Here is a 21,015-nt window from a genome sequence, read left to right on the forward strand (position 1 = left end):
GAAACGTTCTCATTATTTTGAGATACTTTCTCATTACTTTCAGAAACTTTCTCATTATTTTGAGAAACTTTCTCATTATTTTGAGATACTTTCTCATTACTTTCAGAAACGTTCTCAATATTTTGAGATACTTTCTCATTACTTTCAGAAACTTTCTCAATATTTTGAGAAACTTTCTCATTACTTTCAGAAACTTTCTCATTATTTTGAGATACTAAGTCATTATTTTGAGAAAGTTTCTCATTATTTTGAGATACTAAGTCATTATTTTGAGAAACTTTCTCATTACTTTGAGAAACTTTCTCAATATTTTGAGATACTTTTCAATATTTTGAGATACTTTCTCATTACTTTCAGAAACGTTCTCATTATTTTGAGAAACTTTCTCATTACTTTGAGAAACTTTCTCAATATTTTGAGAAACTTTCTCATTACTTTGAGAAACTTTATTATTTTTATTTATTTATTTATTATTATTTTTGTGATGCAAAGTCAAAATGTTGAGAAACTTTCTTATTAGTTTTGGATACTGAGGCATTATTTTTGAGATAGTAAGTCATTATTTTGAGAAACTTTCTCATTATTTTGAGATACTTTCTCATTACTTTCAGAAACTTTCTCAATATTTTGAGATACTTTCTCATTACTTGCAGAAACTTTCTCAATATTTTGAGAAACTTTCTCATTACTTTCAGAAAGTTTCTCATTATTTTGAGATACTAAGTCATTATTTTGAGAAAGTTTCTCATTATTTTGAGATACTAAGTCATTATTTTGAGAAACTTTCTCATTACTTTGAGAAACTTTCTCAATATTTTGAGAAACTTTCTCATTACTTTGAGAAACTTTATTATTTTTATTTATTTATTTATTATTATTTTTGTGATGCTAATTCAAAATGTTGAGAAACTTTCTTATTAGTTTTGGATACTGAGTCATTATTTTTGAGATAGTAAGTCATTATTTTAAGAAACTTTCTCATTATTTGGAGATACTATGTCAATATTTTTAAATGCTGAGTCAATATTTTGAGAAAGTTCCTCATTATAATGACTATATATACTGCCAACATGACTAACAGATTTTTTTTTTTATCATCATGGACGGAAAACACTTTTCTGATTAAAACCAGGCGGCTTTAAATCAAAACAGGCTTTTATTTTGAAATACGCAACCGGAAGCGCAACCGTTAAACTATCCGACTGACTTGACTCTGCCGAGAGCTGGAGGGAAAAAAAGGAAAAAAAAAAGCGAAGAAAAAAAAGGCCTATCTGTGTTTGAGGGGCGGATTTGGACAAAGTTTCCCAACTGTCCCGACCCGAGGAAGATCCGGGGGGTTGACGGGGGATCGATATCACCGGTAATTAACCCAGGAGTTATTAATCGGTTGTTAATGATCTGCTATTTTCAGTGTGTCTGAGAGCACTGTCGTCCCAACCGCCGGAAGTCTGCATGAAGCTGCGTCTCCTAACAGAGGCAACGGTGTCGACGTTTTTTTCTTCCCCCTCCTGTCTTTTTTTTTTTTTTTTTTTTTTATCCGAGACTTTTTTTTTTTTTTTTTTTCTCTTTTTTTTATTTTCTCTCCGCGAGATGAGCAGGGAGTGAGCAATGGAGGCGTAGGGGAGGCGAGGGTGTTTGTGTTTTACCAAGCGACGAGCTAGTTAAGCATATGAACACACAAGGCCTCCTCCTAAGCTCAGAGCAAAGCCCGCGAACAAAAGGAGAAAATTAATGGAGGCAAGTTAGCTCGCTCCCCTTGTCTTGTTGCGCTAACCAGCTAACCGCTAGCCATGTTTGTTTACACTCCCCCCCCCCTCAAACACACACAGAGAATAATAATCTAATGCTCGGCTGCTGGTTAGCTGCAGTGTAACGTTAACGACAGGCAGGGCTGAGTGCTGAATGCAAGAAGCTCCCCTGGTTTAAACTGTTTTATATAAGTTATTGATCAGTCAGCGCTAACGTCAGCCCGCAGCTAGCTGTGTGTGTTTTGGGGGGAGCCAGCTTGTGTCTCTCTCTCTCCCCCCCACCCACACACACACACACACACCTTCGTCAAAAAATGTCTCTCAGAGCACTGAAGCGTTGACTTTGCTTTACAGTAATAACGACCCCTGAGTGGTCAGTCAGCGGCGGTCTGTGCGTTATTCAGTAATGTGCCGCAGGAAACTTTGATGTGTTTGTAGGTTGTGCAGCTACAGAGAGGAGACTCGTGGAAAACAAACGTACCTGGACTTGTGCATTGCCAATGTTCTGCATGGAGTTTATCGTTACCTCAGTTTATTTTGTTAGTGTGTGCCGTTGAGGTTAAACGGCTTTACCAGCTGTCAGTCATGTTAAATGTCAGCTCAGCTTTACTAACGTGTAATTACATGCATGCTTTTTCTTGGTAGGTGTGCGGTATAGCTTATGCATGGCATCTTAACATGCATACAGAAAACCGAGCCTCAAAAACTTCCTGTACTGTGTGTGTATAACGGTAGTAACGTATGTGGAAAATAAAGTGCAAGTGCATGCCGACATAGAACAATGAAACAATGAAACTTCCTTCTTTGTGCTACAGAAAACATGTTGCCTATGTGTCAGTGGGAGATGATCAGGAAACAGAAGATCAGAGGTTTGATAATGAAAAGATAGACGCTAGTCTTGTAACCAGTGAATGTTGTCTTCAACAAACCATATGCACGCTCGTAAGGATGTTATTCTCAACACATTGCATTCAGTCTGGAGAACACGTCTCGGTCTTAGTTTTCCGGGCAGTAAATAGTTCTGACACATTGTTTTGTTAAGACTCATTAACATGTTGCTGATAAAGCAACCACTCTTAAGATTGTGAAATTTGTTGGTTGCAGCCATAATGTGTGAGGGACTAGTGAGGAAGTGCATGGGCTGTGTTAGAAAACATTATCAAACGCCTCAAAGACTGATTACTGTTGGTGTTTTCTCAACTCTTGCCTCTTCTGTCCTCCTGTAGATTTTTATTTTATGTCTATCCTTCCCGGGATTGAACATCTTTATCTGATTCCTTTCACATCCTCTTCTCTGTACATCTAACAGCACAAATCTAAAAGCATTAGGCTTAATAATCTTACACTTTTGTAAAGCGATCCCTTTAAATAATGGTTTCAAGGTGGCTGATTTAGGAGACACATTAACCGGCCACAGCTAATCCTGCCTGGTGTTTGCACTGCACACTGATCCTGAAACATGTTCATTGTGCCAGCTGATGAGGAGGAGAGGATACAAGGAAAGGAAACAAACTAAGATGATTGAAACACAGCCATGCATGGTTTCACATGAAAGTAAAAACAACAACAACATAAGAGCATAGTAAGAAGGAGGAGGAGGAGGACGAGGACAGGTGTTTTCTAAGTGTGTTGCTTTTTAATTACAGAAATAATGGACGATTCCCATTTCAACTCATCATACTTTTGGTCTCCCGTCCCCACTGTACAAGGACAGGTAGACACAACCTTATTGTTGAAATATACATGGTGGATTGGTATGTGCTATGTCAAAAGATACCCGGAATAATCACTTTGTTAATGGAAATACTTTAAACATTACCTAATAGCAGACAATGATTTGACCCTGAACATGTTGTTGATATCACCACCGAATAATGCTCGCTTAGTCTGTGAAGTTGGCTTTAACCTGACATTGAGTGCTTGACATTCGTGGGGGTTCACTTGATCACATGATCACTCCTGTCCCTCTCGTCTCTTCAACCTCTCTTTGTTCCTTTTTTCGTTTACTTTTTTGCATCTCACCTTGCCTTCGTTCTCTGTCCTCTCCCATCGCCTGCTTCTCCTCCTCTGTCTTCTCCCCTCTTCCTCTGATACTACATTGCTTCATCACCCCATCCTTACCCTGCCATCCTCGTGCTATCTCCCAATGTTTCACCTACACCCATCCTGTCCTCTTCTCCTCTTTAATACTTCACCCTTCCTTCTTTCCTTCCTCGCACCATCAACCCGCCCCTCTCCTCATCCCCTTTCTAGATCGAGAACGCCATGTTCCTGAACAAGGCAAAGGAGCAGCTTGGTCAAGAGAAGGCCAATGCAGCCTCCTTCCCTCACCCCTCTGCATCTTCCACCTCCTCCCCCCACTATCCCACGGCTGTGCTCGCCATCCCCAAGCAGGAGGGAGGTGGGGGTCCTGCGGGAGGCAACAGTGGCGGCGGATCTTTAAGTGTGGTCGGGGGACACCTGCACCAGTCGCACACCTCACAGAACATCACCGTTGTGCCTGTTCCCTCTACGGGTATCATGACTGCAGGTGAGTGGGCTGCTTTGTCCTTGTTCTAGTCTGAATAATGACCCCCCCCCCCAAGAGAATTCATGTAAAATGTTTGTTTTGTCCAAATAGACAGTCAGATCACAGTCTTAATTTTTCTCTTAGCGGGATTAGTGATCACCACCCCTCAAGGCACACTGGTCCCCACTGCCTCCACACAGTCTTTTGTAGCTGGACATCACACTGCCACCACCATGATAGTGTCTGCACTGCACGCCTCAAATGCAGGTAAACCACAGTCGCGGCTCACCGTCACTTCAGTCACTTCAGCTCGTCTGCAACAGCTGCTGTTAGTTGGATAGTGTTTTAAGTGTTGTCAAAGTTTATGCCAATTGTTTTAGTATTGCTCCCCAGGCAGACACCGAATGTAGGTGATATGTGGGACCAATTACATCACATTTGTGCATCTCTTAACAGATGCTATCTTCACACAACATCCCCCCCGTCCTCTGTTCTCTTTTCTTTCTTTTTACTTTTCTTTTGTTTTCCAGACAAGAAGGAGGACATTGCTGTCCCTCCTGCAGTTGTCATGCCGACACCATCGAAGAGAGGCAGGAAGAGCAAACAGATGATGGGAAGAGTGGCTGGAGTGGGTGGGGTCCTCCCACCAGGAAGCGATGCATTAATATTGGCGCACCTGGCTGGTGGACAGGTGAGGGTCTCTTCCTCTTTCTGTAGCTTATAGTCTTTTGTTGGACTTCTGATGTAGCTGTTAGTGAGTTAGTGTAAGTTTCTATACAGCATGAATGGCCAGTGTTTGTGTCTTCATAACTAATATATTGTTATTGTGTTACAGCACCACACTGCTGACCCATATGACCTGTCAAACGATGAGGATGATCATACCAACAAAGATGGTCCCAAATCTTACAGGTAGTAGAAAGATATTGAGATCAGAGAAAAGCATTGTTGTTTGTGGCATCATAGATTTTAATTCAACATTTAAAACTTGCAGGCCTACATTAAATCTCCTCGACCGCTTTGTGTGCCATTAAAGTTTGCTTCTCCCTCTCATTGCCAAGGTGTCGGATGTGTGCTGTGACGTTCTTCAGCAAGTCAGACATGCAGATCCATGCCAAGTCCCACACTGAGGCCAAGCCCCACAAGTGCCCCCACTGTTCGAAGTCGTTTGCCAACTCCAGCTACCTGTCCCAGCACATCCGCATCCACAGCGGGGCCAAGCCCTACACCTGCACCTACTGCCAGAAAACATTCAGGCAGCTCAGTCACCTACAGCAGCACACACGGTACTGGTCTGAGTGGGGTGTGCAGTCCTGTGTGTGTGTGTGTGTGTGTGTGTGTGTGTGTGTGTGTGCACCTGCTTGTTCATGTGGATTCTGTTGTCAAAGCGGGGGAGGGGGTGACTGATGGAGGGAGGATGGGGCAGGGAGATGGAGATGTGATGGGGAAAGTGTTGACAGTGTAAAGCTCTTTATGCACAGTTTGAGAATAACCTTTGAAGTTACAACACTAAACTAAGTTTAATTATTGTTTTGAGCTTCTTTTATTTTGTATTTATCAATTAAGAATATTATTTATAATCAAATGTAATACATAAGGGTGGATGCATGTTACAGTGTTTAGTAGAGGTCAACTCACAGTACCAGTTACCACCAAAGTATACCTTCAGTAGGTGGTTGGTGTCTGTTTTTCATCCTTCTGGTGGCACTATCACATGCTTGGCTTGGTACTGCATGCATGTTGCGTTATCTTATTATTTTTCTGGTTTCTTTGGATCCACCTCGGCTTTCACACCACTCTTTCTAACATCCCCTCTTTGGGCTGAAGCACCTTGTGACGTCCAAACGCTTTTCATTTGAATTTAATGTCAGGCAGGAAAGGCATTAAATAGAATTCTGGTTAAGGTCACAATGGAGAGAAAATGGCACTGTTTATGTTCACAAAGCTGAAAACTAGATGGTAAAAACGTTGTCAGCTGTCTGTTGGTTTAATCACACATCTGTGAGACTCTTTGCATGCTAACTGTATCATAATTTAGCCCTTTAAAACAATACACACTTCTTATTGTTTTTTCCATCCTCCGAGTCAGCCTGCATGTTTCACACACCCTCATGATCATATTTCCAGAACAGATAAAGCCACTAATCCGACACTGAGAATGTTTTTTCTTGGATTACATGTGTGACCATGTAAGTGATGAAAGCACCTGTCTCCCATTCACGTTGTCATGAATGACCTTGTCTTTCACCTTCTTCATGTTTCCATTCGCCTTATTGCCATGCACCGGGGGTTTTCTTTGTGAGTTTCAAGCCATTAATTTTAAACAGGAAGATGCACTCCACCGGCCTGCCAATCATTTTGAATTTACATTTCAATTTGACTGCAGCAGAGTCAGACATTCATAAACACACTCCACTGAAAGCAGGGCACACCAAGTGGAGAGACTGCAAGAGAGAGAGAGAGAGAGAGAGAAAGAGAAAAGCGTGACTGTGCTTGCTGTATGTTTTTGTTCTGTGTTTTCACAACTCAGACACAGCACAAAGAGCACACTGTCAGACTTAATGATCTATGATCAGCGCAATTGATCGCAGATCCTGTTAACTTTAACGCATGATTTGGTCTTCAGTTCATCGTGAAGTTTGGTCATGCTGTAGCTTAAAAATCTCTCGCTGTTTCTCTCTCTGTTTCTCTCTCTCCACCTCCTCACCCCTCCAATCCCGGTTTCCCGTGTTAGAAACCACACTGAGGCCAAGCCCCACAAGTGTCCCCACTGCTCCAAGTCGTTTGCCAACTCCAGCTACCTGTCCCAGCACATCCGCATCCACACCGGGGCCAAGCCCTACTCCTGCTCCTACTGCCAGAAAACATTCAGGCAGCTCAGTCACCTACAGCAGCACACACGGTACTGGTCTGGGCTGGGCTGTGTGGGTTTGAATGGCCGGATGTGTTTTTATGTGTGCATGTATGGGAGCAGGTGTGTGGAGAATTATGTCATTGTGATGTGATTTCTATCATTTAAATCAGATTTGCCAAAGTAAGAAATGTTCAGGTCTTACACAGAGTGGCATTAACATTTATTTGACTTAACCCATTACCTATCTAACAGCCAAACCTTGCTTATGGTAAATTCCTGCCTTGGATGGCTTAATGTTTCTGATTGTTTATTGATGCCAAATGGTCATATAATGGTCTGAAAGCAGGGTTAAAGGTATCTAAAGCCTTTGAAGAGGTACAAACCACCTCAGCATTTTTCACAACTTGAATCACTGGACATACGAGTTAATAAAACCACATACCAGAAAGAACTGCCTTAAAAGTTGAAGAAAATAAAATTGAGGAAGCTACTAAGCTAGGATCTTAATGCCATTAAAATATCTTTAATATGTTTACTTTGATTTGTGAATGATGGTAAATGATAGACCACTAAGGGGGGATGAGTGCACTTCATTTGAACCGGAATAACACTGCTGTATGTACAATATGTTGCTTTGGCTAAGAGATAACATACTGAATACTCGTAATAATGCACATCACTCTCATTTTTTTATTTTCTTGATGCAAGTGCAGTAAGAAATTATAATTATAGTGTAATTAACTAATGATGTGACTAACTGATTTTTCAGGATTCACACCGGCGACCGACCGTACAAGTGTAACCATCCTGGCTGTGAAAAATCTTTCACTCAGTTGTCCAACCTACAGGTAAAGGAATTCACAGGTTTGATCCTTGCTACTTAACTGATGACGTTTTCTATTGCAAGATTTTCTCTTTCTTGGCCAAAACATGAGTGTGCACTTTACATTAAGGTCACATGAAAGCTAAAACAGAAATCAGTCCTAATGGAGCTGAAATTGTTTTGCCTTTCCACTGTAGTCAAGATCAAGATAAATGCTCTTATTGGCCCATCTACTGAATTTTTTCCACTGTTTGTAAAATAATATAAAATCTAATTGCTCTTTGAGACATTTTTGTTGCACTCTCATCATCAGATTCACTTTGCGTTCAGGAAACATCCCTTTATTGATTGTGCTAATGGCTGTTGATCCCAACCCTTCCTCTGTGTCCCTCTTCCTCTCCCCACAGTCTCACCGTCGGCAGCACAACAAAGACAAGCCGTACAAGTGCCACAACTGTAACCGTGGTTACACAGATGCTGCCAGCCTGGAGGTGCACCTGTCCACGCACACTGTCAAACATGCCAAGCTGTTCTCCTGTGGCCTCTGTAACCGATCCTATACCTCGGTAGGCTCTCAGACTCGTCAGTCAATATCACACACACCTTTTACACGACTGTGGTCTTTCAAAAACAACTAACTTTACTGAATATACCTTGAATTAAACAGATCCCTTCCTTCTCTTTTTTCATTCCTGTCATCATGTCTTCTGCTTCTCTCTCTCCCCAACTGCAGGAGACGTATCTAATGAAACACATGAGGAAGCACAACCCCGACCCGCTTACTGTGGCAGCAACTGTAGCTGCTCAGCAGGCCCAGGGCCTTACGCCAGGGGGAGGGGGCAGAGGCCGAGGCCGTGGCCGAGGGAGAGGAGGTGGGGGCAGAGCAGGCCAGCTCCAAAGCCAGAACAACCCAAACAACAACTCCCAGAACCCTAACCCTGGACCCCCAGGCAGCTACCAGTCACACCAGCAGCCCACGGAAGCTGTGGTTCAATGCCCTTTTGACCTCCACCAGTACAAGACAGTGTCAGCCAGCGAAATCCAGTACAAACCAGTCACTGTGGCGGACCTGCCAGTGACCCACAAAGACCTCTGCCTCACCGTCTCCACATCAGCCATACAGGTGGAGCACATGAACTCATAGGCTGCGTCTTCCCACTCTGTTAGAGAAATTACTAATTGTGTCTGCAGTGTAAAAAGCTCCATATGAACAAGTAATTTAACTGTATTCAGTATTATTGCCTTCTTAAGCAAGAAAAAATGGCAAATTGGGTGTAAAAGTTTACTCCCCCCATTCGTCAAATCATCTGGTTTATTGATACTATTCTCAATTGGAAAGTATGAGACATTAGTGGCTTTGATGACATTATCAACCTGATGATGAAGAAGCTTTAATTCTGAGTACAACATTAAATTAGTTGTTAGAACACAGATATTTTACAATGTGCTTCTCGATTCCTGAGCCCACTTGTGCCAAGTATCTTTCAGTAGAAATGCTGGTCTAGGACACTGACATAAGTATTTTATTCTTCAGCCTGGAACCACATTCTTCCAGTTTGTGAAAACTTTACCAAAACCTAATGTGAGATCAGTTTTGGCTTTTATATTATTATGACTGAAATCTAGACCTGAATTGATCAAATTCTGATTTAATCAGCTATGAGTAGATGGACCAGTTATCAACTTATCTGCTTTGTAAATCACACTTAATACACTGATCCTAAACCAGCAGTCCTCTGAGAATCTTGATTAAAGAGGCTCCCTGGTGTCCCTTCTCTTCTTTTGTATTGCGTTGTTTGCAGTGGGCATCAAGGAGGATGAAGATGTAAAATATCTATAAATTACACTATTCTCTGCTCATTTATGGTCGTAGAGAATGGTGTAATTTTTCCACACATTCAGATCACATTAATCTGAACATTCTCCATTGTTTAATTCAAGCCAAAACAAGGAAGAGAAATGAGGAAAGGAGTGAGTGATGAAAGACTATAGAGATTCATAACAGCAACTGAGATTGGATGGCAGCGGCACTGGTCGGAAAAATGAGGAAGGTCTGAAAAGCTTTTGTATGACACTGCCAATGTGCTGTGGACAACAGAGGTTGGATCAGAACGACTGGACTGGAGCCTGAGAAAACCACCAACAAGAGGAGTTCCTGAAAGGAAACGACGTGGCGTATTATGGGATTAGGGTAAAGCCTGGGGCTGAATCTCAAAGTGTGCATTTCACAAATCGTGATGTTCTTATTTACACCCGCCTCCCCTCGGACAGCGAGGAGTCCAGGAACCATTTCTCGGTCGGAGCCCAAAGCTTGGAACAAAAGAGACGGAGCGGTTTGAGAATGCACTAAATGTGAGGAATCTGCTGCAGAGCGAGACGATGGAAACGTGAGCGATTTAAAAAAAAAAAAAAAAGGGGGGGTTGGTGGGGTGGGAGGGGTCATAAAGAAAGCACTTGATGAAGCTTGTACTTCATGCCTATGTTTGTCATCATTGTACTTTTTTTTAATATATCATATGTATGTATTTTTCTACCAACAGAGGAACGCGTGAGCAAACTCAGAGAGAAAGCAAAGTGAGTGCATGAATGAGAAGGGAACAGAGAGAAAAGTCCTGACAGAGCATTTCCCCCCCTTTATTTGTTTTTTTATTTTTACTATTCTTCAGTGAGTAACAGCCCAACTCGTCACTGTCGGGGGAGTTGTTGGGGAAATAATGATTGTGTGATAAAAATGGCTGACAGGTACTGTTATCGATCTTTTTTTAAAGAACTTTTCATACATATTATTACTACTTTCATTATAACTGTATTGCAAATGTTATCCACATTATTATCAATTATCTGAGGCATTATTGTATTGCAGTATGCTGTACATAAAATAGATAGAAAATACTTTTTCATCTGTAAAAGGGAAGTATGTCCTGTATAAAGCATATATGGAAACTAAAGGAACTCAAATGAACAAGTACCAAATCATTGGCTGGTATCCCAGGTAACCTCCACGCTCAGCAAAGCCAAAAAGTTGGTTAAACTACAAATTGCACTTTGTGATATTCACTTTAATTGTAATTAGGCCTTTTAAAAAAAAGTCTGTTGCTCAGAGACACGTTCTGTTCAAACCATCAGCGAGTCTATAATCTGAAGGGCCAGTGAGTCTTAAAGAAGAATCCATGTAGTGCAGAGATAGTCTCATTCACTGCGAGAACAATGGCTGCAACATAACCAGATGATATTCATTCATTATGATGTAACCTGCAACGGTTTGGCCAAGTTAAACTGTTTGTAATAATTAACAGGGACTGTTATTGGGCTTATTGGACAAAATGGTTGTGGAACTGTGAGATAGTGACCCGCTGCCACCTGAACCAGTTGATCACTCCTTCATGACCACTTTTACAAGTGATCTGAGAGTATCTGTTAATGATTAAATACCATTAAATGAGGCTGTGACAAAGGTGACCTGGGACACTGCTGCCATGTTTTCGTGCACAAGCTATCTCTACCCAAATCAAAATGTTCAAGCGGCCTGAACAACTGGCTGATTGTCTTCATGTATACTCCTCCTTGTATTTCATTGTCTTTTTATGAAAAATAACACACTCTCAATATTCTTGTTAATGTTATTACTGATGCTCCTGATAATAATACAGTTATTAACTGCCCTCTTATGCTACACTCTCGCATACTGTATGCACAGTTACACCTCTTGCTCATCTGAACAGACTGTTTCTTCCCTTAAGGAGAATAAAGTTCGAAAACAGTTTATGATGAAAAAAACTTTATTGTCTGATTTATTTTAGTAAAATCCATTCTGCGTGGTATTCATAAGAATGTATGATGATCTGATATTGTTTTGAATGATTTGATAAAATCTGAGGTTAAGTTATGTCTGATTTTTTATTTTTGTTTTAATTTAGATATTTAGACTGAAAAATCACCTTTTTTCTGCTTTTATTGAGCAATAAAGCTCCATAACCAGCATCACGGTGGGTAAAAAAGGATGTGATTGATTGATTGAAGTGTTCATAATTAATCAGTTGGTTAAAAATGAAAGATTTTCTCTGATAATTTGATTTGTAGGCTGAAGAATCTGTGAGAAACACAAAATAATGAGCCTTTCAATAATTGCAACAACATACAACTGTGAACAATGTGTAAAATGGAAAGATGTGAGAGCGAGAAGAGTGAGACAATAGTTAATTGTGTTGTAAAAAAAAACATATTAATAATATAATAATAGCCATTTTAATTGTCAGGGAAGTGATACAGTACATGCATCTCAATGTAGCAGAAATATTGTGGATTTGTGGTGAAAGATTGAATTGAATCGCTGTGTTTGTGAGACTGCTGAACACAGTATTGTGGATCATTTACTGTGACATGAACCATGTAAAAAACTAAAACACAAAGCCCTGGATGTTACATTGTGAAGAAATGCAGTGATCACAGTTAGTAGCTTAAGCATTTTGACAACTACTATCACAAAATTTGTATTTTCCTTTTAAATGTAGTGGACGTAAAGCAGTGAACTCAAGCAGTGTTTTATTTGTTATTATCTGTTTGAGTTTGACTGTAAATTTAGTTAAAGCTGATTATATTTTGCTGTAATTAAAGAGTAAATGAAGAGAAAACATATATATATATATATATATATATATATACACTGTCAATGATGATACTACAGCATTTACACTGCCTCTAAAACAAAATGAAAATTTAAGCACATCGTTACATCAAAGGTTTATTATTATATATATATATATATATATATATATTATATGATTATAATATTAATATAATATTAATAATATTAAATAATGTGAATGATATAAATATAAAATTGTTGTGAATCAAATGTCATTAGTGACGTAGCTACAGTGGAGCACTCAATGTGATTCGTTTTTATTACAACTTTTACAATGTTTCCTTTCGCAGGCTGGCTAACGTGAGGACAGCGCCATCCCGCCCGAGCGGGACACTCCGTACAGTGTAACAAACACATATAGCGATAGGGGCGGGGTTTACGCTGGCTCCGCCAATCAGAGCAGCTTATGCGAAGCGCCCACCAAAACAGTTGAATTTGAAATTCAAACGGCCGCAGACTTTGTACCGGAGACATCTGTAGCGAAATCCAACTCTACTAAAGGTAACTGTTCATAAATCAAAGCTTTATATATATTATATTGTTCATCTACGTTTTTAAATTGGACAAATAAATGCTCATAGACGACACAAAAGTGATAGTCTTTGTAATTTAACGTATATATTTACCTTTTTTGCTCAAGCTAACGGCAACTAGCTTAGCTGACAGGGACGTTGTATTTAACAGCTAACGTTAGTTTACTGGTCGGAGCTAATTTAACACAATAAGATCCTTAATGGCTCCTGTGTTTGAGAGGATAGAGAGGAACTATAGTTGGTTGTGTTTCAGCTGACAGTGTGTGAATGGAGTGAATCTCTACCTCCATACACTGACATTGTGTAGTTAAACATACTCTAACACCAGTGTAGGAGAAGTTTATATATTATATATATATTTTTATATATAAGCCTCTTATGTATTTACTTTACTTTACTTTAGAGCAAAGCATCTGATTTTACAAAAAACAAACAATACTATGTCCTTGTTTTTCTGACTGCCTGATCCATTAATCTCTAATGAACATAATATAACATGAACCTGTGTTTCTTTTCAGATTAACAGCTATATTTGTCTCTATTGATTGATTTCTATTATTTTATATTTGCATGCAATTATGGGTTATTTTGTTGTTGTTGTTGTTGTTGTGCAAAAACAACAAGAACATATGTAATCTCAATAGGAAATACAACCACAACTTGACAAACAGGCTTCTCATGCAGCAAACTGAATATTTGTTTTCATCCAGATGGATAGAAGAGTGGATTTTAGAGGTAGAACAGCAGCAAGTGTTGTGAAATTACCTTTTTAAAACATGTCTGGGTGCCGGTATTGACATCTGATGCAGCTGTAATGGTAGCAGGCACAAACAGGAGCGAACCCTCCTGGTTGATATTCGTGCCACAGAGAAGTGTTAATGCTGTGAGATTTTTCTCTGTGTCTGTTTTGACTATAGTTTTCCTCTCAACCCCCAACAGATCATGTCCCGCTTGCCAGTTAGTTCAAGCAAAAGGGTCCTTACAAGCAGCAGCAGCAGCTCAGAGAATGGCCAAGACTTTGCACCTGCTCAGGTTTGTATTAAAATCATCATCTTCATCTTTCATTTCTTTATACCAGTTATTCTCTGTCTGTTTTTATTCTGCTGCTGAACCTAAAGCTGCTTCGCATGTGGAGTAACCATTTATCCAGCACCCAGATATTGGTCTGTCACTCAGGATCTAAACAGTAAAATGGATTTCTGTATGAGACTGGATTCTGTTCTACTTTTATTTTATAATGTTTAACAATGGGACTAAGACATGTAGCCCATATAATACAGTTGGTAAACATTTCTGCGTCCTCAAAATGATGGTGCATGATAGGTGTGGAAGAAAACATTGGTTATTGTCATAACCTGACAAGTGAAGTCGTTGCTCTGATGTTATGCTGGTGTTTTTGTGTTTGCAGAAGAAGCTTCGTAAGGACCCAGAGCCTGTCAGACCACGTGCAGCTGCTACCATCATCGGTAGCAAGCGGCCTGCTGTTGCAGCATCCAGGGCACTTGTTTGTAAGTTACTAGCTCCACCCTGAGTTTTACAATCTGCACAAAATGTAATCAAACAGAATTTCAGCTCTTGTTGTTTTGTTCAAGCGTGTTTGATTTGAGGTTCCTCTGTCCTCTTTAGACTAAACCTTTACCTCTCTGTCTCACTTTGTCCCTTTCACAGCTAGGCCAGTCAGAGGTGGGGGAGCTGCCACCGTGGCTGTTGGTCCTTCCAGAGGTAAGATGAGCTGTCTGCTGTGATTGTATATATTATATTGTATGTCAGGATTGCAGGCGTTACAGTTTAGTTTAGGTCTTATGTATTAATAAAGATTATATTTCACAAGTTGTACAGTTTACCAACTGGTAGCAAATAAACGTAGAAGTGCTTTGAATCCACCATAAACTCAAGATATTATTAACAAGATGATAGTTTCTAGTGTTGCATGAGTGATTTTGTCATGTTTTCTTCATGCATTGTCCTTTGTTGTTTCATCAGGTGTCCTGAAACAATCTATAGCTTCAACTGCAGCAAAGGGAGGCAACATCAAACAACCTGTTGCACCCGCGGGTGCAAAAGCAGGTGAGAGATCCTTTCCATGAGACTCTTGTTATTTAATAAATTATGTCAAATCAAGTGAATGAGTGTTTGGTTTTTAGTGCTGCCAGCCGTTCTACCAGATCTTAGAATATAGCATGAGGTGATCTCTAAGTGCATGGTCTTATTCAGAATGGGCCTTTTCAGAAAAGACATTTTTATTTGTACAAAAGGTGTTAATAACAGAAACAGTACCTCTTTTGTATTCACGTGTCCCAGTAACCCAGCATGCAAAATACCAGGTCCCTGAACCTGGAGCAACTAAATAGAATTCAGCCATTATTAATTGGATTATTTGGGCCCGTGTTCTTCGTACTGTGATGTGTGTGCATGTGTTCAGTGGAAAAGGGCTGTTTTGTAATGGCCTCAAAGGAAACCTGGGCAGGAATCTTGCGTTCTGAATTGCACCCGTTGATGATGCTGTTGTGCACAGGTGGGGGCGGGGCCAACAAGCGACATGCATGGGACCTGAAGGGCAAGGTCAGCGACATGGAGGGCAAGATCCGTAACTACCAGACCAAGTACAAATCGATCAACCAGGAGAATGAGGAACTGAAAGGCACGATGATCCAGAGCCAAACGAGAGTGAATCAAATGGAGAAAGAGCTTGAGATGCAGAGGAGCCAGATCAGGTGCGAAGAATACTTTGTTTGAACAAATGAATCCAGTTACATTATTTTACTCTCATCATTGTAGTGTTACTAATTTGTCTGTTTGAATTCCGTTAAATGTCCTTTCTTTTTGGTGGTTTTAGTGAGTACGAGGATGAGCTGCATGCATTGGCCGGAGTCCGCAATGAGTTGGAGAAAGTCTCTAGTGAGAAGAACACCCTTCAAAAGGAACTCTCCAATTTGGAAGGCAAATACAAGGTCATGGAGACTCTCAGAGACAGCCAAGAGACAGAGCTGCAAACTCTCAAGGTATAAAGTCTGCTGCTGGAAACCATAAACATGCATTTGACAGACCTGACCCTAATGAAACTAGTGACATAATATACCATACTTCTGTTGGAAAAGACAAGGTTTTGAGTTGTGCTTGTCTTTCTACTCCAGATGAAGCTTTCAGTGCAGGAGTCAACTCTGGCCCGCCTGCAGGGGACCCTCAGAGACACAGAGGAAGAGGTTCGATCTCTCAAAGAGACAGTGTCCCAGCAGAAGGATGACCTTCATGCCGGGGAGATGGAGCGCAGACGGCTCCACAATACCATCCAGGAGCTCAAGGCAAGTTATCATGTGGAGTAACAGCTCAACAAAGGCCTTTCAGCACATATATGTGATGGAGACCTTGTCTCTAGTTTGAGTCTAACTGGTGAACATTTGGTTCCTTCTCCTTTTTTTTGTACTTGTGCAACAACCAAACAAATGTTGTTTTCTTCTATCTGATTTGAGACTAATTTATCTATCACCCTTTCCATGCAGGGCAATATCAGGGTCTTTTGCAGAGTGCGCCCACTGGTGGATGGAGGCCTCAGCAAACACATCCAGCTCCCAGCTAGTGATGACAAGACAATAACACTGGCCAAAACAGAGGAGGTGAGAAATCTGTCGGCTTACCAGATCTCTCAAAGTCATATTTGAATAGATAGTTAAGGAAACTGTTTTTATAAGCCACAGCAGCAAGTATTCTCTAGAGTTTCTGTGATGTATTTACACTCTAACCAGCCAATTACACTGTAGAAAAGAAAAACATCAGAATGAGTTGAATGGATGTCAAAGTCACTATAACAAACCCCATCATCACAAACACACCTAAAAGAAGAAGTGATAAAAAGAAACTCAAACTAATTTCTGCTCTTTTCTGCTTCTCAGTCTCACACAGGCAAAACTGCAGACACTCACAAGAATTACAACTTCAGTTTTGACCGAGTGTTTGGCCCGACTGCTTCACAACAGGAGGTAAACAACAACACACACACACACATCACAATTTACATTTATCACGAATAAATCCGTACAAAGTCTTGAAAGTTTGGAAAATGCTTAATTTTAACTGTTATGTTATGTTAGGAATATGCTTGACAAATGATTGATTTACAACACAATCTAGTGTTTCATAAACACAATCACTCATATACACCACAAAACCTTTTAATAATCATAATTTTCAAAACAATCAAAGTTTATAAGCTGGTAAAATAAACACAGTGACAGTTTGCACCACTGTTTTAAAATACATGAACATTTTGTGGCTGTTTCCCATCAGAGCAGGAAATTCATGGTGACTTTTGTTTTCAGGTCTTCGAGGAGATCTCACTGCTGGTGCAGTCTGCATTGGATGGATACAACGTCTGCTGCTTTGCCTATGGCCAGACAGGGAGCGGAAAGACATACACCATGGAGGGAGACGAGTTTGATAGGACCAGAGGAGTCATTCCCAGAGCTGTAACGCAGATCTTCAGAGCAGCAGAGAAGCTGGGAGCGCAAGGCTGGGAGGTAAGTGTCATATGTCGGTATTCAAACAGCTCCTCTTCCCAAACCTTACAGAGCCACACCACGTACACATTGGGCCTTAGTTATCATCATTTGATAATGACACATCACAAAACGTTTTTATCTACTTGACAAATAACAAGTAGGAAAATTGGAGAGAATAACTTTCCTGTGATCAATCTGCTAATAGTTTTAAGCACTAACAGCACTTATTCACAATAACTGAATGCTTGGGACTTGTTTACAGAGATTCAGACACACATGGATAATTGCTAGAGTAAGAAAGTACATTCTGACACATGTTTAAAGGACAGCACAATGTCACAACAGAGTGTGAGACAGATGTACAGAAACCTGGAGAGAGCAGCACACGGGCTGTAGCATTGGGAGAACATTCACTCTGGTGTGATTTCTCCCGGAGCAGTGCAAAAATCTGTTACACCTTTTTTCCTTTAGGCTGCTTTGAACAAACTCAGTGCCCACACAGAGAAGTTTTACACAAAATGAAAAAGATGAAGCAATGACAGCCATCTTTCATTAGCTTATAAACTAATTAACTGCAGAGTTAACAGTAGTTTACCTTCTAAAGCCTGCTTATGTTGGTGTAATAAAAATGAATTACAGGCATCACAAGATCCCCTTTGCCCTACAGAGAAGCTGCAGTAATGCTCAACCCATTGTGCTGCCACACTGGTGGTGTTTGGTTTGTTCTTTTGGCACCCAGGGTGTCACACAATGTGGATTTTTGCTCTTGTGTGCCACCGCCACTAAAACGAGCTAAGGGTAGTCTGTACATTTCACACAACCAATTTAACCTCCTGTCTGCACTCGGGTACTGCGTCACACAGTATGTTTGTATCTGTGGAGGAGAAGCAGCATCACGAGGGAAAGTGAACACTTTTATTAAACGTCGGAACCATTTCTGTTTTTATCTCAGTTCAACTTCACAGCGAGCTTTGTTGAAATTTACAACGAGACCCTGCGAGACCTCCTCTACACTGGGAAGGCCAGCAAGAGGCCTGAGCACGAGATCCGAAAGTTGAGCAACAGTGAGGTGACAATCAGCAACCTCACCTACGAGAAGGTCTCCAACGAGGATCAGGTACGACAGGCGGATATCGGTCGAGTTCTGTGACTGATGATGTCTAAAAAAAATATATGACCTAATATGAAAGACTGCAGCAGAGTTGATGTAAATCATTTTTAATCCATAAACAAGCACACGGCTATGATTGACGTATCAGTACATCAGTTTATTTATACTGTGCATTTGTTACTTTACAGTAAATAATCGATATGATCCCCTCCTCCTGCCAGGTTCTCGGCCTGATTGCGTTGGCCAATCAGAATCGGTCCACAGCCCAGACAGCCCAGAATGACCGCTCCTCTCGCTCCCATTCAGTCTTCCAGCTGGATATTGAGGGAGTGAATGCTGGCAGGGATGTGAAGTGCAAGTGTGAGTACAGTCCCAGTGATTATGTATCAGAAATGTGGTAACTCTGGTTAATTGGTTAATTAATATTGACTTAGCATTAACGTTATTGTGCCTTTTCCCACATTTACAGCAGATATCTTGTGTCGGTATCCAAATAGCTTTTAGCTTTCTCTTCAATTAGATTTTATTATACATTCTTATTTTTGGTAAGCCTGCATATTTATTTTTAATAAAGATGTGTTTGTTTGTTCTTGTGTATTACAGCCACTCTGTGTCTGGTGGACCTGGCTGGCAGTGAGCGGATGCTGAAGAGTCAGTCTCAGGGTGAGCGCTTCAAAGAGATGACAGCCATCAACGGCTCCCTGTCCAACCTGGGCATCGTCATCAGCGCACTGGCCAACAAGGTCTGTAATAACACTGAGTGCTCCTGAGGCTGTGAACCTTAGATATATAGTTTATTTACACCCCAGGTTGGGGATGACAAAATGCTCCTCATTTTTGTTCATTATTTAGTATTTATTTGTTGTTTTGTTTGTGTTCCAGGAGAGCTACGTTCCATACAGGAACTCCAAGCTTACCTACCTTCTGCAGGGCTGCTTAGGAGGAAACAGCAAAACGTGAGTTCTTCATCAGCGTAGCTTCAGGACGTCGGTTACGTTTTGTCACTTGAGTCCCAAACCAGGGCAGACTAAATACGATTTTACCATCTTTTTGCTGGTTTTAAATTCTCTCTCTCTTTTTTAACAATATTTATGTTGATTTTGTGTTTTTCTCATCGCAGCCTGATGTTTGTGAACATCGCCCCAGAGCCAGACAGCTTTGGGGAAACCCTCAACTCCTTGAGGTTTGCCAGCAAGGTCAGTGCTGTCTGTTGGTATAAGATGACATGAGAGCATTAATCTTGTGATGTGAACGTAATTGTTGTTAGGAAACTTCCTCTCAGCAACCCATAGTGTCATTAGTATTTCTCCAATGTTATTTTATTTATTAGCCGGGACAAGAGAAAGCTCTTTTTAAGATAAATTAAATGCAGTAGTTCCTGGCTAAATTATTAAAATGTTCAAAAATGCCCCATGTAACATTGTCAAAGCAATAAACTCTTCAACAAATTACCTGTTTCCTCGACCCAGAGCTACATTTTCCACAGAATTGAACTGAAATCTGTTGACTAGTTTCTAGACTGCAGCATTTCACTGTAATATCTTAATAATGTTCTTACAGTCGTGACTTTGGGATTTGTGACACAATCTTTTGTTTGTTCTCTTTACAGGTGAACGACTGTGTAATCGGGACTGCAAGTGCCAACAGGAAGTAGAGCGAAGTGCTTTAAAAAAAAAAACTTAATTCTGTTCTCACTATGTTTTTTTTACCACGACGGTCATAACATGAAATGCTTAGTGTCATTGTTTTCTATACTTTTACTTACACATTGTGTTGTTTGGCACACAGTGCTGCCAATCTGTACCAAAAACTAAAATCCTTTTGTATATTCTCAGGGCCTCATTTAGTTATCACTAACGCAGGCTTTTAAACGTTTTTATGCTTCTCTGTAAATCAAGTGGATGTGTACATACGCATATATTTGTAGTAGATTTTCAGTTTCTTTCCTCTCGAGGGTTTTTGTAATGAGCTAGTTGAGACATTTGATCTCCATTCGACACATTTACTCACATTTTAACAAAAGGACCCATATTATTCTGATCTTTTGTTTTTTTTAAATTCAAGCATGTTTGAGTGTGTTTTGTGTAACTTGCACAATAATTGCAAATAAAAGTAGTGCAATTATACCGATGCTTCCCTTTTGTTTGTCTTGATTTCTGGTAATGGGGAGTCATTTTGTTATTATTTGTACTCAACATGATGTTTATAATAAAGACATTCAGTAGAAGGCTGCTTACTGTATATTCCCTGTTCTGCTTTGTGTTTATTTCAAATTATTGCTAATACTTTAATAAAT

At 40.3% G+C, this 21,015-nt stretch overlaps 2 protein-coding genes across 7 annotated transcripts; both read left to right on the forward strand.

The window, feature by feature from the left end:
• The first annotated feature begins 1,210 nt into the window (after positions 1-1,210).
• On the forward strand, positions 1,211-11,820 carry znf384a (zinc finger protein 384 a). 6 transcript variants are annotated; one of them, XM_051391163.1, is made up of 12 exons: positions 1,367-1,737; positions 2,564-2,617; positions 3,395-3,462; positions 4,002-4,278; positions 4,402-4,524; positions 4,788-4,948; positions 5,093-5,169; positions 5,319-5,543; positions 6,992-7,159; positions 7,881-7,959; positions 8,342-8,500; positions 8,668-11,820. In XM_051391163.1, exons 2-12 carry the CDS (start codon positions 2,569-2,571, stop codon positions 9,076-9,078), a joined length of 1,797 nt encoding a protein of 598 aa, XP_051247123.1. In that variant the 5' UTR covers positions 1,367-1,737; positions 2,564-2,568; the 3' UTR covers positions 9,079-11,820. The 6 variants fall into 6 exon arrangements, with proteins under 6 accessions (XP_051247125.1, XP_051247123.1, XP_051247122.1 ...); XM_051391165.1 differs by lacking the exons at positions 1,367-1,737; positions 2,564-2,617 and adding an exon at positions 1,211-1,360; XM_051391162.1 differs by having other exon boundaries at positions 1,367-2,617.
• A 1,176-nt stretch (positions 11,821-12,996) lies between these two features.
• kifc1 (kinesin family member C1) lies at positions 12,997-20,845 on the forward strand. The gene is made up of 17 exons (XM_051390518.1): positions 12,997-13,080; positions 14,052-14,144; positions 14,521-14,620; positions 14,781-14,834; positions 15,096-15,179; positions 15,628-15,826; positions 15,949-16,114; positions 16,247-16,414; positions 16,613-16,726; positions 17,003-17,089; positions 17,429-17,626; positions 18,561-18,725; positions 18,941-19,079; positions 19,323-19,462; positions 19,602-19,675; positions 19,840-19,915; positions 20,329-20,845. The coding sequence occupies exons 2-17, from the start codon at positions 14,055-14,057 to the stop codon at positions 20,371-20,373; spliced, it is 1,899 nt and encodes a 632-aa protein (XP_051246478.1). The 5' UTR covers positions 12,997-13,080; positions 14,052-14,054; the 3' UTR covers positions 20,374-20,845.
• Positions 20,846-21,015: the final 170 nt, after the last annotated feature.

The sequence above is a fragment of the Dicentrarchus labrax genome, unplaced genomic scaffold (assembly GCF_905237075.1).
Source record: "Dicentrarchus labrax unplaced genomic scaffold, dlabrax2021, whole genome shotgun sequence".
NCBI classification, from domain to species: Eukaryota; Metazoa; Chordata; class Actinopteri; family Moronidae; genus Dicentrarchus; species Dicentrarchus labrax.